Genomic DNA, 13,219 nt, shown 5'->3' on the forward strand with positions numbered 1-13,219 from the left:
ATGGAAAAGTCATTAAACCTCAAATCAGGGCATTATTTTCTGTTATTTTCCTTATGCTAAACTTCAGGCCAGTACTGAGATGCCAACAGTACAATACTGGACATGTATTGCTGTAAAGTACTTACCTGTCCAGGCCGGGCATGGTGTCTCATGCCTGTAATCCCAGCACTTTGGGAGGCCGAGGTGGGTGGATCATCTGAGGTCAGGATTTCGAGACCAGCCTGACCAACATGGTGAAACCCCATCTCTACTAAAAATACAAAAATTAGCCAGGTGTGTTGCTGCGCGCCTGTAATCCCAGCTATTTGGGAGGCTGAGGCAGGAGAATCGCTTGAGCCCAGGAGACAGAGGCTGCAGTGAGCTGAGATCGTGCCATTGCACTCCAGCCTGGGTGACAGAGCGCGACTCCATCTCAAAAAAAAAAAAAAAAAAAAAAAGAAGTGAGCCATCCAAACATATGAAAAATACTTAACTGAATTTTAAGAAACTTCGTTTCTAGTCCTATTCTTCCACTAATGTCATGCATGACCTTGGGCCAGGTACTCAGCCAATACCTCAGTAAATGCTAAGAGTTTTCAGAGATTCTCAATCTGAGGTCCATGCATCTCTCCTCATTGCCCCTGAAAGCGTCCTTGGATTCAGGGCATCTGGGAATTTGGATGGGAAAATGTGTATCTTTACGCATTTTCTTTACATAAATGTGTATCTTTGTTTTTACAACCTTTAACTGAAATTTAGCATTTCCTTCTATTATGAATATAGGCAACAATCTGCAGTGGCTTTAGCAGTAATAACTTTGGTACTAATAGAAATCACAGGTATTTTTATATCAAATTGTAAGTGTTGCCCATATCTCAAAATATTATTTACATTTATCACTATTTCAAAATTATGGTGGTTATTAGATATGCTACTGGATATTATTATTTAATGTGTTAACAAAGAAGCTATGTATCTGCTAAAGAAACGATATATCTGATTATAGATACATCTCCATATCATAACTTTTTAAAGATTTGATAACAGGTTCCACATAATCAGTTTCCTTTTTAGCACAGTATATTTTATTTTACGCAAAATACACCATTCTACAGAACGGATCCATGGAATTCACCAAAGGAATCTTTGGCACAAAAAAAAAAACACCTGTTAAAAACTTCTGAGCTAGGCCAGGCGTGGTGGCACACACCTGTAATCTCAGCACTTTGGGAGGCTAAGGTGGGCGGATCACTTCAGCTCAGAAATTTAAGACCAGCCTGGGGAACATGGTGAAACTCTGTCTCCACAAAAAATACAAAAATTAGCTGAGTGTGGTGGTGTACACCTGTAATGCCAGCTACTCTGGAGGCTGAGGTGGGAGGATTACTTGGGCCTGGGAGGCTGAGGCTACAGTGAGCCAAGATCACACCACTACACTCCAGCCTGGATGAGCGAGTGAGACCATGTCTCAAAAATATAAAAACAAACAAACAAACAAAAACTTCTAAGTTAGATGGCCTCTAACTGTTCATTCTAGTGCTAAGAATTCTATTAAAAACTAGCATTAAGACTGGATGGCAGCTGGGTGCTGTGGCTTATGCCTGTAATCCCAGCACTTTGGCAGGCCAAGGTGGGTGGATCACTTGAGGTCAGGAGTTCAAGACCAGCTTGGCCAACATGGTGAAACCCCATCTCTGCTAAAAATACAAAAATTAGCCGGGCATGACGGTGCACGTCTGTAATCCCAGCTACTTGGGAGGCTGAGTCAGGAGAATCGCTTGAACCCGGAAGGCTGAAGTTGCAGTGAGCTGAGACTGCACCACTGCACTCCAGCCTGGGCAACAAAGCGAGACTCCATCTAAAAAAAAAGATGGAATGGCTCAGATTCTAAATGAAATAACTAAAAACACTTTTTCTCCTATTTTCTAAAGAAAGGCTTTCAAGATTCACGGATTCTTACTTGTTCGGATCCTGATTTGAACAAAGCAAGTGCAAAAAAACCCACGTTTGAGACAAATGGGGAAATCTGAACACAAACTGGGTATTAGGTGATATTAATTAATTAGATGTCATAATACTATCGTCAATATATCTTTTTAAAAAATCCTTATCTGGGCTGGGTGCAGTGGCTCATGGCTGCAATCCCAGGACTTTGGGAAGCTGAGGTGGGAGGTTCACTAGAGGCCAGAAGTTTGAGACCAGCCTGGGCAACATAGTGAGACTCTGTCTCTATGGAAAAATTTTTAAAAAATTAGCTGGCATGGTGGTGTGTGTCTATAGTCCCAGCTACTCTGGAGGCTGAGGTGGGAGGGTCCCTTGAGTCCAGGAGTTTGAGGCTGCAATGAGCTAGATGATCACTCTACTGCACGTTGGCCTGGTCTACAGAGCAAGACCCTGTCTCCAAAAAAAAAAAAAAAAATTGAAAAAAAATTGAAAAAAAATCCTTATCTGTTACAGATACATAGTGAGGTATTTATAGGTAAAACAACATTTCCCTTGCATCAAAATATTCAGGAAATTAAAAAGGAGGCAGGATAGAAGAAACAAGGTATTCAAACTGCGATACAGGTGATAGCGGTTCACTATATTTTTCTTTCTACTTTCACGTTTGCTTGAAATTTCTACAATAATTTTTTTTTTTTTTTTAATTAACAGGTTCTCAGGACAGATCCAACCCACAGAAATGTCTGGATTTATTCAGTTAAAAAAAACAACAATGGGCTGGGCATGGGCGTGGCGGCTCATGCCTGTAATCCCAGCACTTTGGGAGATCGAGGCGGGAGGATCACCTGAGGTCAGGAGTTCAAGACCAGCCTGGCCAACATGGTCAAACACCGTATCTACAAAAAATACAAAAATTATTTGGTCATGGTGGCACATGCCTGTAGTCCCAGCTACTTGGGAGGCTGAGGCAGGAGAATTGCTTGAACCTGGGCAGCAGGGCTGGAATGAGCCGAGATCAACAATGAAGAGGATAGAAAGGAGTGTGCAGTTTGCCACAGTTCCTACTCCTCCAACCGTCTTAGAACCAGGGCTACTCCCACATCTAAATCACCTCTTTCTCAGGAGGCATTTGACCTTGTAGGTTAACATGAACTTTGTATGACAAACCATTATAACTGACCACATTCACTATGTCTAAACAGGTTAAATCACGTTTTTTGGTAATCAATAGCTCTTTCATTCCTTAATAAGCTGCTTAGTTTTGTTCTTTCAATGGCCAAAAGTGAATCCCTACCTTGACCCAGTAGTTTGTGCCACAGGACAGGGGATTATAAGTGAACAACCTGTCACATCCACTGAGGAACAACTCCAGCTTAATGCCCCGTTGTCTTCAGAACAGTAATGTCTCTGCTGAGACATCCACTCCATTCCTGAGAGATGAGATAGTCTCCATATCTCTCTGACCTGTGCATGGCTGTAGACACTGACCCTCTGCTCTTGTTCTTGGGGCTTACAGGGTTTCCGTGAAGCTCTAAAGGCTTTTGAAATTTATCACACATACCTGGGGATACTGTCAAACAATTATCTGAAACAGTATAGTAATGTAGTTTAGCACATGGGATCTAGAGTCTATTCCTGGATTTAAACACTAGCTCTGTCATTTAATCTTGCTGTGCCAGTTTTGTTATCTGTAAAATGGGTTATTCTGGTAATTAACCTCAGAAAGATGTTCCGCAGATTAAATAACATAACATATGCAAAGTACTGAGAACAGTGTCTACAGCATGGTATACACTCCATACTTTTTTTTTTTTTTTTTGAGACAAAGTCTTGCTCTGTCACACAGGCCTGAGTGCAGTGGTGCCATCTTAGCTCACTGCAACCTCCACTTCCTGGGTTCAAGCAATTCTCATGCCTCAACCTCCTGAGTAGCTGGGATTACAGGTGCATGCCACCATACCTGGCTAATTTTCTTTTTTTTTTAGTAGAGGCAGGGTTTCACCATGTTGGCCAAGTCTTGAACTCCTGACCTCAGGTGATCCATCCGCTTTGGCCACCCAAAGTGCTAGGATTACGGGCATGAGCCACCGCACTCGGCCTTCACTCCATACCTGTGAACTGTTATTGCTATTATTTTCAACAACAGCAGAAGCTCTGCACCAAAACATAATAATGCCCATGCTTCACCAATGTCAACAGTACTTTAATATTAATTCTAAGAAAAGGTTATACTGAACTACATCAATAACATAAGAGTTACTCTGTAAACAGCTTCCTTTCTTTCACTGGGTAAGATGACTTCTTGAGTTACAGCTGTTAATTTGACAGCATGTCAAAAATCACTGAGAAGTCAAAATTGCTAATTTTTCAAGACCTTTCTTTGATCAGAAACACTTGCTTTAGCAATTACTTAATCCAATAATTACAACTGAAAAGATTCATACAACGTATATAAGAGGGTACAGGGGAAAAATTCATTGCATGATTGTGCAAGTGATTTACAACCTTCTTCCTTAAAAGAAATCCTTTAAGGTCACTAAAAAGGGGTCATGTAATTCTAAGGTATTATAATGAAGACAATATTCCCAGTGAAGATTAATCCAGTAAGTTCTCTAACTAGTGTCAGAAATTACAAAACAGGCTTTCTGGAAGTAAACTCTAAAGATGAAACAGAAGTTTCAATTTGAGTCAAAATAGTGACAGTGGTTGCTGAAGGACTGGAGCTCTCTGAACTGTAAACCGGGTGAAGGGTGTGCTTGTGTGTATAATCAAAAGATGAAAACCACTTTGCCTAGTAGAGCTAACCACTTTCAAGGAAGTCTCAGTATAAAAATTAACCAAAATGTAAAAGTATCTAAAGGACTCAGTAGTTCTCATAATTAAAGCAAAAAGGCATTTAGTAAATTTTCTTTTATCTTTTTCCATATTCTTTTATCATTCGGAACAATATTAGAGAACTGACTGGTTTGATATTTTGTTGATAATTAATTTTCATTCCTGTTGCTTTGATAGTTTTTTTGCTTTTTTTTTTTTGAGATGGAGTTTCACTCCTCTTGCCCAGGGTGGAGTGCAACGGCACGTTCTCGGCTCACTGCAACCTCCACCTCCCAGGTTCAAGTGATTCTCCTATCTCAGCCTCTCCCAAGAAGCTGAGATTACAGGTGCCACCACACTTGGCTAATTTTTGTATTTTTAGTAGAGACAGGGTTTCACCATGTTTCGGCTGATCTCGAACTCCTGACCTCAGGTGATCTACCCACCTTGGCCTCCTCAAGTGCTGGGATTACGGGCGTGAGCCACTGCACCTAGCCTGATAGTTATTAATACTAGAAATGATAAAATTAAACTAAGAATCTTTATGTCTGATATGAGGTAAACATGGTAATTCTAAAATAATATTACACTTTCTATAGATTTGGCTTGAAACAAATTCTAACACATAGCATTGTGGTTCTTAATTTTAATTATTTTATTGATTCTGATTTGCTTTTCAAATATATTCCTTTATATAAAGATGTGATCTGTATCCAAAAAAGTAAGCAGGTTTTGAGCAACATCACAGTTTTGGTTTTACCGATTTATGTAGTAGCCATCTTGTTTGTTGAGTGCTAAATATTCTACGACGAAACACTGTTTCTATAGCGGGCAGATGAAAGTCTACCTCGCTTAGCTCAGGAACTGACTGGCTGCTACTACGACAGCTTTGTGTTTTAGTGGTGAGGTGACAGTGCGACATCAATGCAAATAATTTCCTTGGTTATACTAGGAATTGGAGAGCCTGACAAAATCAGAGCTTGGCAGAAGCATTTGTAGCAATAAACAGAAGCTTCTGATTTTTACTTAAAATTTCAAAAGCTGTCCTGATTTCTAATTTATTGGCCTTGATTACAGGCCTATAAGGAAAGAATTATTTAAATGACTACCAGAATTAGTCTGAAGTTGTTGATTTCCTCTGGCTTAAAAAAAAAAAAAGTCTTACCAGAAACTGTGTTCTCTGAAAAACAAAATAATTGCTTTCCTTTTACTTAATGTCAACTGAAAACCAATGAATGAACAAATGAACAAACAGATAGTTAAAGACAAATACAGAAAGAATAATACTAAGACATCTGTGTGAACATTAGTCATTTAAAATAAAGAAAAACATCAGAGTAAGAACCTTATCATTCATTAGACTGAATAAACACTGCCACCCCAGCCCCAATCCTACAGCTCTGAAATGGAGGAACACAGCAATCAAAGTCTTGCAAAGATACACTGGAAATAATGCGCAGGGCAAAATCCAAAGATAACTTTTTTTCTCTTTTAAAAACATAAGACTGTGGCTGGGCGTCGTGGCTCACGCCTGTAATCCTAGCACTTTGGGAAGCCATGGCGGGTAGATCACGAGGTCAGGAGATCAAGACCATCCTGGCTAACACGGCAAAACCCTGTCTCTACTAAAAACACAAAAAATTAGCCGGGAGTGGTGGCACATGCCTGTAATCCTAGCTACTCGGGAGGCTGAGGCAGGAGAATTGCTTGAACCTGGGAGGCAGAGGTTGCTGTGAGCTGAGATCGTGCCACTGCACTCCAGCCTGGGCGACAGAGTGAGACCCCGTCTCAAAAACAAAACAAACAAACAAAAAAAAAAAAAAAAAGAAAAAAAAATATGATTGTTTATAGTAACGACAGAAAAAGCTATAGTGTTGTGTTTATATTATAACATATATACATGTAATATATATGACAATTAATAGAACGAATAAGCGGGAGGACAAGGAGCAATGTTGCTATATTTTACCAGAATGAAGGCATTATTAATCTTAAGGCAATTATGTTAAAGATGCATATTGTAATCTCTAGAATAAACCACTAAGAAAGTAACTCAATATTAGATAGCTAAAAAAAAAAAAAAAAAAGTTCAACAAATGCCCTTCCCCTTCCTCACTGTGCTCCAGCCACGCCTGCTTCAGCAGAGCTCTTTGCTGCCTCAGGGCTCAGGGCTTTTGCACAGGGACTGCCTTCCCTGGAATTGCCTTCCTTGGCTGTCTGAATCACTGCTAAGGTCTCAGCTGAAATGTCACCTTCTATAGGAGGTCTTCCCTATAGAAGCATAGGGAAGACCTCACAGCATCTCCTCACAGCATCTTCCTCACAGCATCTTCCTCATCTTCCTCACAGCATCTCCTTCTTATTCTCTATTCATAGCCTTTTACTTTGTTCCATCACGCTATTTGTCACCTTTTGAATGTATATATTTGTTAAGTTTATGTCTTTATTGTCTGTTTTTCTCATTAGACTTCATTAAGAAAGAAAAGAAGCTGGGTGTGGTGGCTCATGCCTATAATCCCAACACTTTGGGAGGCTGAGGCAGGTGGATCCCTTGAGCCCGAGGTGTTTTGAGACCAGCCTGGGAAACAGCAAAACCTCGTCCCTATATAAAATTAGCTGGGCGTGGTGGCGCTTATGTATAGTTCCAGCTACTTGGGAGGCTAAGGTGGGAGGATCACCTGAGCCCAGGAAGTTGAGGCTACAGTGAGCCATGATTGCACCACTGCACTCCAGTCTGGAGAGAGAGAAAGAAGACCTCCCCGAGACCAAGACATATAACATATGAGGCTCTCTCATATAACTGTGTCTTGCATAAAGTAGACAAGTCATAAAATATTTGTTTTAAAAATGCATACCATTGTACTTCACCTTGACCTAATCTTTTTTCTCATCAACTAGACAAGAAGTTGGCAAACTTCTGTGAAGGGTCAAATATTTTAGGCCTTGCAAACCATATACTGTCTCTGCTGCATATTCTTCTGCTTCTTTGTGTTTTCTAACAATCCTTTTAAAATATAAAAGCTACCCTTAGGGCAGGGTGCAGTGGCTCACACCTATAATCCCAGCACTTTGGGAGGCCTAGGCGGGTGGATTGCTTGAGGCCAGGAGTTCAAGATCAGCCTGGGTAACGTGGTGAAACCCGGTCTCTACTAAAAATACAAAAATTAGCCGGGCATGGTGGCACATGCCTGTAGTCCCAGCTACTCGGGAGGCTGAGGCAGAAGAATAGCTTGAACTCAGGTGGCGGAGGCTGCAGTGAGCCAAGATCACACTACCGCATTCCAGCCTGGGCAACAGAGTGAGACACTGTTTCAAAAAAAAAAAAAACAAGCAAACAAACAAACAAAAAGCTATACTTAGCTCAAGGGCCTTATAAAAACAGGCTGACACGGGATTTGGCCCACAGGCTGTAGTTTTCCAATTTCTGTGCTATGTTACTGTAAGTATCTTAAGGTCAACTCTGAATTATATACTCACATCCCCTAATACCTCGCATAGTACTGAGCATGCAGTAGGTTCTTAGTAAACTCAGAACTCAGTTAAGTTGGAGGTAGAGGAAAACAAGAGAAAAAAGTGGTCAGATTTGGTCTAACAGGAATTTTACCAGGGAGAAAAGGCCTACAGTCCAGGCTGAATGACTCAAAGGGTCATTTACCAAAGATTTATAGGTAATGGAAAAAGACAGCTTGTCATACAGTCACAAATCTCAATACTCAATTGTCTCCCCTTCTAAGCAGCAACTCTGCTCCTGTAGACAGCTGCCTCCTTGTGTGTCTACTTACAGTGCAGTTGACTGGGACCCATGAAAAAAGCATGTAGCTTTTCCCCAGAGGATTTTTTTTGTTCTGTTACTTCGCCTTGCTATCTGGTTCTCTTGCTACGCTGCATTCTGAAAAGCTACTAGTGGACCAGGAGCAGTGGCTCACGCCTGTAATCCCAGCACTTTGGGAAGCTGAGGAGGTGGATCACCTGAGGTCGGGAGTTTGAGACCAGCCTGACCAACATGGAGAAACCCCGTTTCTACTAAAATTACAAAATTAGCCAGGCATGGTGGCGCATGCCTGTAATCCCAGCTACTCGAGAGGCTGAGGCAGGAGAATTGCTTGAACCTGGGAGGGAGAGGGTGCAGTGAGCCGAGATCCCGTCATTCCACTCCAACCTGGGCAACAAGAGCAAAACTCCGTCTCAAAAAAAAAAAAAAAAGAAAAGAAAAGAAACAAAAGCTACTAGCTTAAAGGTAACATCTACCTCCAGAGGTAAGCATAATTTGGCAAATATGGAATTGCCTATACAACTGCTATGAATAATTCTTAGATGATGGCCAGGAAAGTTTCCTAAAAATAGTTTCTGGATGGGAGCAAGTTTCTGATCCTGCTACAGTTCCAAGATTTGAGACATGCTGAAAATGAATGATGTAAGGAAGGAATAAGTGGATGGAAATGCTCCATGGCCACAATCATGGCCACAGTCCCCACTCCTGGAACTGCCAGAATGCCAGGATGTTGCAGTACCTCCTGAGAGATCCCAGAATCTGTGCAATGCTTTTCCTTAAGGCAATCTGCTTTTTCAAAGTCTGGCAAAGTCTGAGGTCAGAGCTGTCTGTCTCAAGAAGAGTGCCTCTTTCCTCTAGCATCCAAAATGCACATAATTATTGCCAGGAGCTGTCCTATCAATAGCAATTATCCTGGGCCCGGGGAGAATAGGGAGGAAGCGGAGAACAGAGATGCTATTTCATGTCCTGCTAGGTCTTCAACCTCCATGAAGTAGTAGAGGCAGCCACAGGGGAATGGCTCTATTTCCAGGCACTTCCTTCCTCCTTTTCACCTCTTGAGATCTCAGAATAATTCACTGCAATGTTCTTTGTTAAGTCTCTGCCACCTCATATTCCCCTCCCCATCTTCATGGAAGGGAGAAAAAGGAACAAGTGGTCCCTTGGGCATTGTAACCAAGCCAGCAGATGCTTCCAAAGGAAGGTAAGTGTCAGATGCTTAACTGCATGACTAAGTAAAACACATTATCTAACCAAGCTTCACTCCGAGGTAGCAAGTCCTATATTTTAGATAAGAAAAAAGGGAATGGGTGAAAATAATTTATTTAAAGACAGGCTGTGAGTTAGTGAGGGAGCAGGAAACAGCATCAAAGTCCTTTGGTTCACAGGCAGGGTCTTATCTGCCAGAAGAGCCAAGAGTGTGGCAGTGATGCTAACAGACAGGGACCAAACAGCTGGGGGAGTGCAGGAATAAGAGCTCCAGGAAACACTGGAAAAAGTCAATTAAACAACTCCCAAGGTCCCGGGTAGCTGTTCTAATGAGTGCCTGGGGGTTCTATGTTTCTGAAGAAGGTAATTCAAAATGAAATGAAAAGATGACTTTGGGACTCAATTCTGCATGTCTGATTTGGAAAAGCTAAGATAGAAAGGCGGAGAAGGAGCTGTAAGAAATACTGAACACATGGTACCAAGGAGAAAATATTCTGTGGGGAATAAACCTTCAAAAGCAACAGCAATAGCTACATTACTGAATGTACTGACAAACGAGTTGGCAGGAGCTGAGAGGTGAATGTTCTTTTATCTCTGACCATCATTGCAAGCGACAATTTCTTCTTGCTAGCAACCACCAGAATAGTCATCTTTGAGTTGCATGTGGAAAATGTAGGTTATAATTGAGCAATGCCATGAAATATATTTTTCCCTTATTCTGATATGATCTGACATCAACAGAAAGTAGAACCATGGCTAGCAGACTAAAGATTCAGGAAAAAAGACAGGCTATTATGCCACTTGGAGATGAAGGAACTGGTTGAAGCATTCATCTTAGTGTTTGCAATTGTCCTGCTGTGATGGAGTTGTCCACAGCCACTCAGGAGGCACAAGACCGTCACCACCATCATTTGAGGTAAGGCCCAGGTCCCTCTTGAGCTGGGTTAGGATAATCACACCAGACAACCTTCCCAAGTCACAAGAGATGTGAATAAATTAAGGAAGCAATCAAGATCTGCCGTTGGGTCATCAGGTTAGAGAAAGAATCACTGGGACCAAGGTCGTAAGGTAAAGTGAATACAGCAAATAGAAGGTGAGATTTCACAAAGGAATTAAGCCACAGAATGCCAAACCAAAGCAAGGATATATAAGGTCAGAATCAAAAGTGGTGGCTGCAGTACCAGTGTTAGGCTCAGATTAGTAGGGCCATCGAAGACAGTGAGCAAAGAGGAGATTGCCAGGAGGCCTTGATTGTGGGGCTTCCTCCTTACCTGGCCCCACACTGTAGGTTATGATGGTGACAAGGTGCCTGACACCTTGAAAAGTGGTGATTGTTGGGCAACACCTCAAGGCAGAGAGGCCCATCTCCTTAAAACTATGGCCTGCGCTCGATCATCTCTATATGAATTTTACCATGATAAGGTTTTACTTAGACGTTTTCTTCTTTCTGCCACTATGGATGTTTTTTTGGTTTCTTCCCTTACTATCTATTGGTGTGTAATCAGATAGAAAAATGAACTTAAGAACTATTTTAACCAAAGCAAATCATAATGAAGAAGGTAAATCTGCTGCAGAAGAAAAATCCCTTAAAGTCAGTATCTTTATACTGTCTGATGCCTTGGCTAAATACAGCCAAAGTTATTCCTCCTGCAGTAGTTTATTAAGGCATAGGGTAAGTTCTAAAAGCCATGGGTTTGAGTGAAGTCAATTCAAACCCACTGCTTTTCTCTAACTCAAGCTGGGAAAGTCGGCTCCTTTGCCTTGGCCTGAAGACTGAACATTGTACGTACCAAATTACTACAGAATGAAGGTCTCAGTTGACTTGCAACTTGAACCTGACTCCATCGGTCACTGGTTCTTACATAATCAGGAAATAAAAAGACTCTAAATTATCTACCAAGAGAAAGCTGGGTCGATGTTTACAGACTGATGGATTAATATGTGACAACCACCATTAAGTATGCCTACTACGCAGAAGAACATGAAGAAATGATGTTGGGGATACATTAAAACATTACCCCATCTTTAAGTTATGTATTACATTTTATCAAAGTCATAGACTTTTCACTGAATAAGGATGATAACCAAATGATCACAGCAGGTATGTTTCCAATAATCCCAAAAGTCTTGAGGCCTGATACTGGAAAGATAATTAGAAACAGAAATCTGTTTAGGGTAAGGTTTCTCTAGCTTGGCAATACTGACATTTTGCATTCAATAATTTTTTGTGTGTGTGTGTGAGGGGCTGTCCTGTTCATTGTGGGATGTTTAGCTGCATCACTGACCTCTACCCATTAGATGCCAGTAGCAAATCCCCACCCCCTCAGTCATAACAATCAAAAATGTCTCCAGGCATTGCCAAACGTCCCCTGAGGTGCAAAATTGCTCCAGTGGTTGAGAACCACTGGCCTAGAGATATTTTCTCTTTAATATCCCACAATAAATATATATATACGCTACAGTAAAAGCAACCGAGACAGGACAGAAAAGGTTCTAGTACTGATTATTACATGTGGTTTAGGACATTCAAAAATGTATGCTGACATGCTGACAGCAAAAGTATACTCACTGTGTACAAGAAAACAAAAATCTTTCCACATCAGCAGCAGAGTGAGTTTTGTAAAGCCTTCTGCATCATATTCCACGACACCTCTAAGTAATAAAAACATACACACACAAACAAAAAAAAAACCCTCATAAAAATAAGGTATAAAAGCAATAAAACCAAGTAAAGAATATATTCGTGAAGTCAGGGTTATTGACTCTGAGACGGGTTTAAGGCAAGTGAGGATTAATGCAGGAAGGGCCTGGGGTTTGGAATGACAGTATCTAGGTTTAAGTCACAGCTTTGCCATTGACTATCTACTATGACCTCAGGCAAATCACTTAACCTTTGCAGCCTCAGTTTCCTTACCTGCAGAACAAGTATAAAAATATTTGCAAAATTCATTACAGGGTTGTGAAAAATAAATAAGATAAATCATAAAATACTATACAAATGTGAGTTATTACATTAATTATGAGTAGAAGGACATATTAAGAAATCAAGTCAGCAATGACACTATAATGCCAAATGTCAGCATACTACCTGTACAGTGATTGTTAAGTCTGACTTTCACTGGGCACTACATAGTAATATGCAATGACAGTATTACTAAATTTAGTATTATATATTACTTTTCTTCTTGAGCTGGGTTAGGGCAATCACACCAGACAACTGTGTCCCCTTTCACTGTGTTCCCCTGTCCTTCCCACTGGGCTTAAGGCAAAGTAGCAACATTAGATGGGTGGATGCTGGGTTCAGGAAGGGAGATGCATATTTCATGTGTCAAAAGAAAACATCCCCTGACTTCTGAAGGGGCCAAGGCGCAATTCTGTAGCCTCACCTCATCCATTTCCCTCAAGAGCTGAGCGCCTGGAGGATGTCGCCATAATGTGACAATACTAACCACACTAAGGACAGATATAATTTTCTTTCTCATCCATACAAGGAGGACTCTGATG

General features: G+C 41.0%; 1 protein-coding gene across 14 annotated transcripts in view; it reads right to left on the reverse strand.

Annotated features, from left to right (window-relative positions):
* Positions 1–13,219, reverse strand: part of BABAM2 (BRISC and BRCA1 A complex member 2) — a 452,513-nt gene that overhangs the window by 81,830 nt on the left and 357,464 nt on the right. For 13 of the 14 annotated variants that reach the window (XR_002004718.3, XR_008676775.2, XM_055377654.2 and 10 more), the window contains one exon: positions 12,285–12,367. The exons of the other annotated variant lie outside the window; for it this stretch is intronic. Coding sequence is in view for 11 of the 13 variants with exons in the window: in XM_055377654.2 (XP_055233629.1) it covers positions 12,285–12,367 (83 nt within the window). In the remaining 2 variants the exon portion in view is untranslated. The remainder of the gene's footprint in view (positions 1–12,284; positions 12,368–13,219) is intronic. 14 annotated transcript variants of the gene reach the window in all.

Source organism: Gorilla gorilla, chromosome 12, assembly GCF_029281585.2.
Source record: "Gorilla gorilla gorilla isolate KB3781 chromosome 12, NHGRI_mGorGor1-v2.1_pri, whole genome shotgun sequence".
Lineage (NCBI taxonomy): Eukaryota > Metazoa > Chordata > Mammalia > Primates > Hominidae > Gorilla > Gorilla gorilla.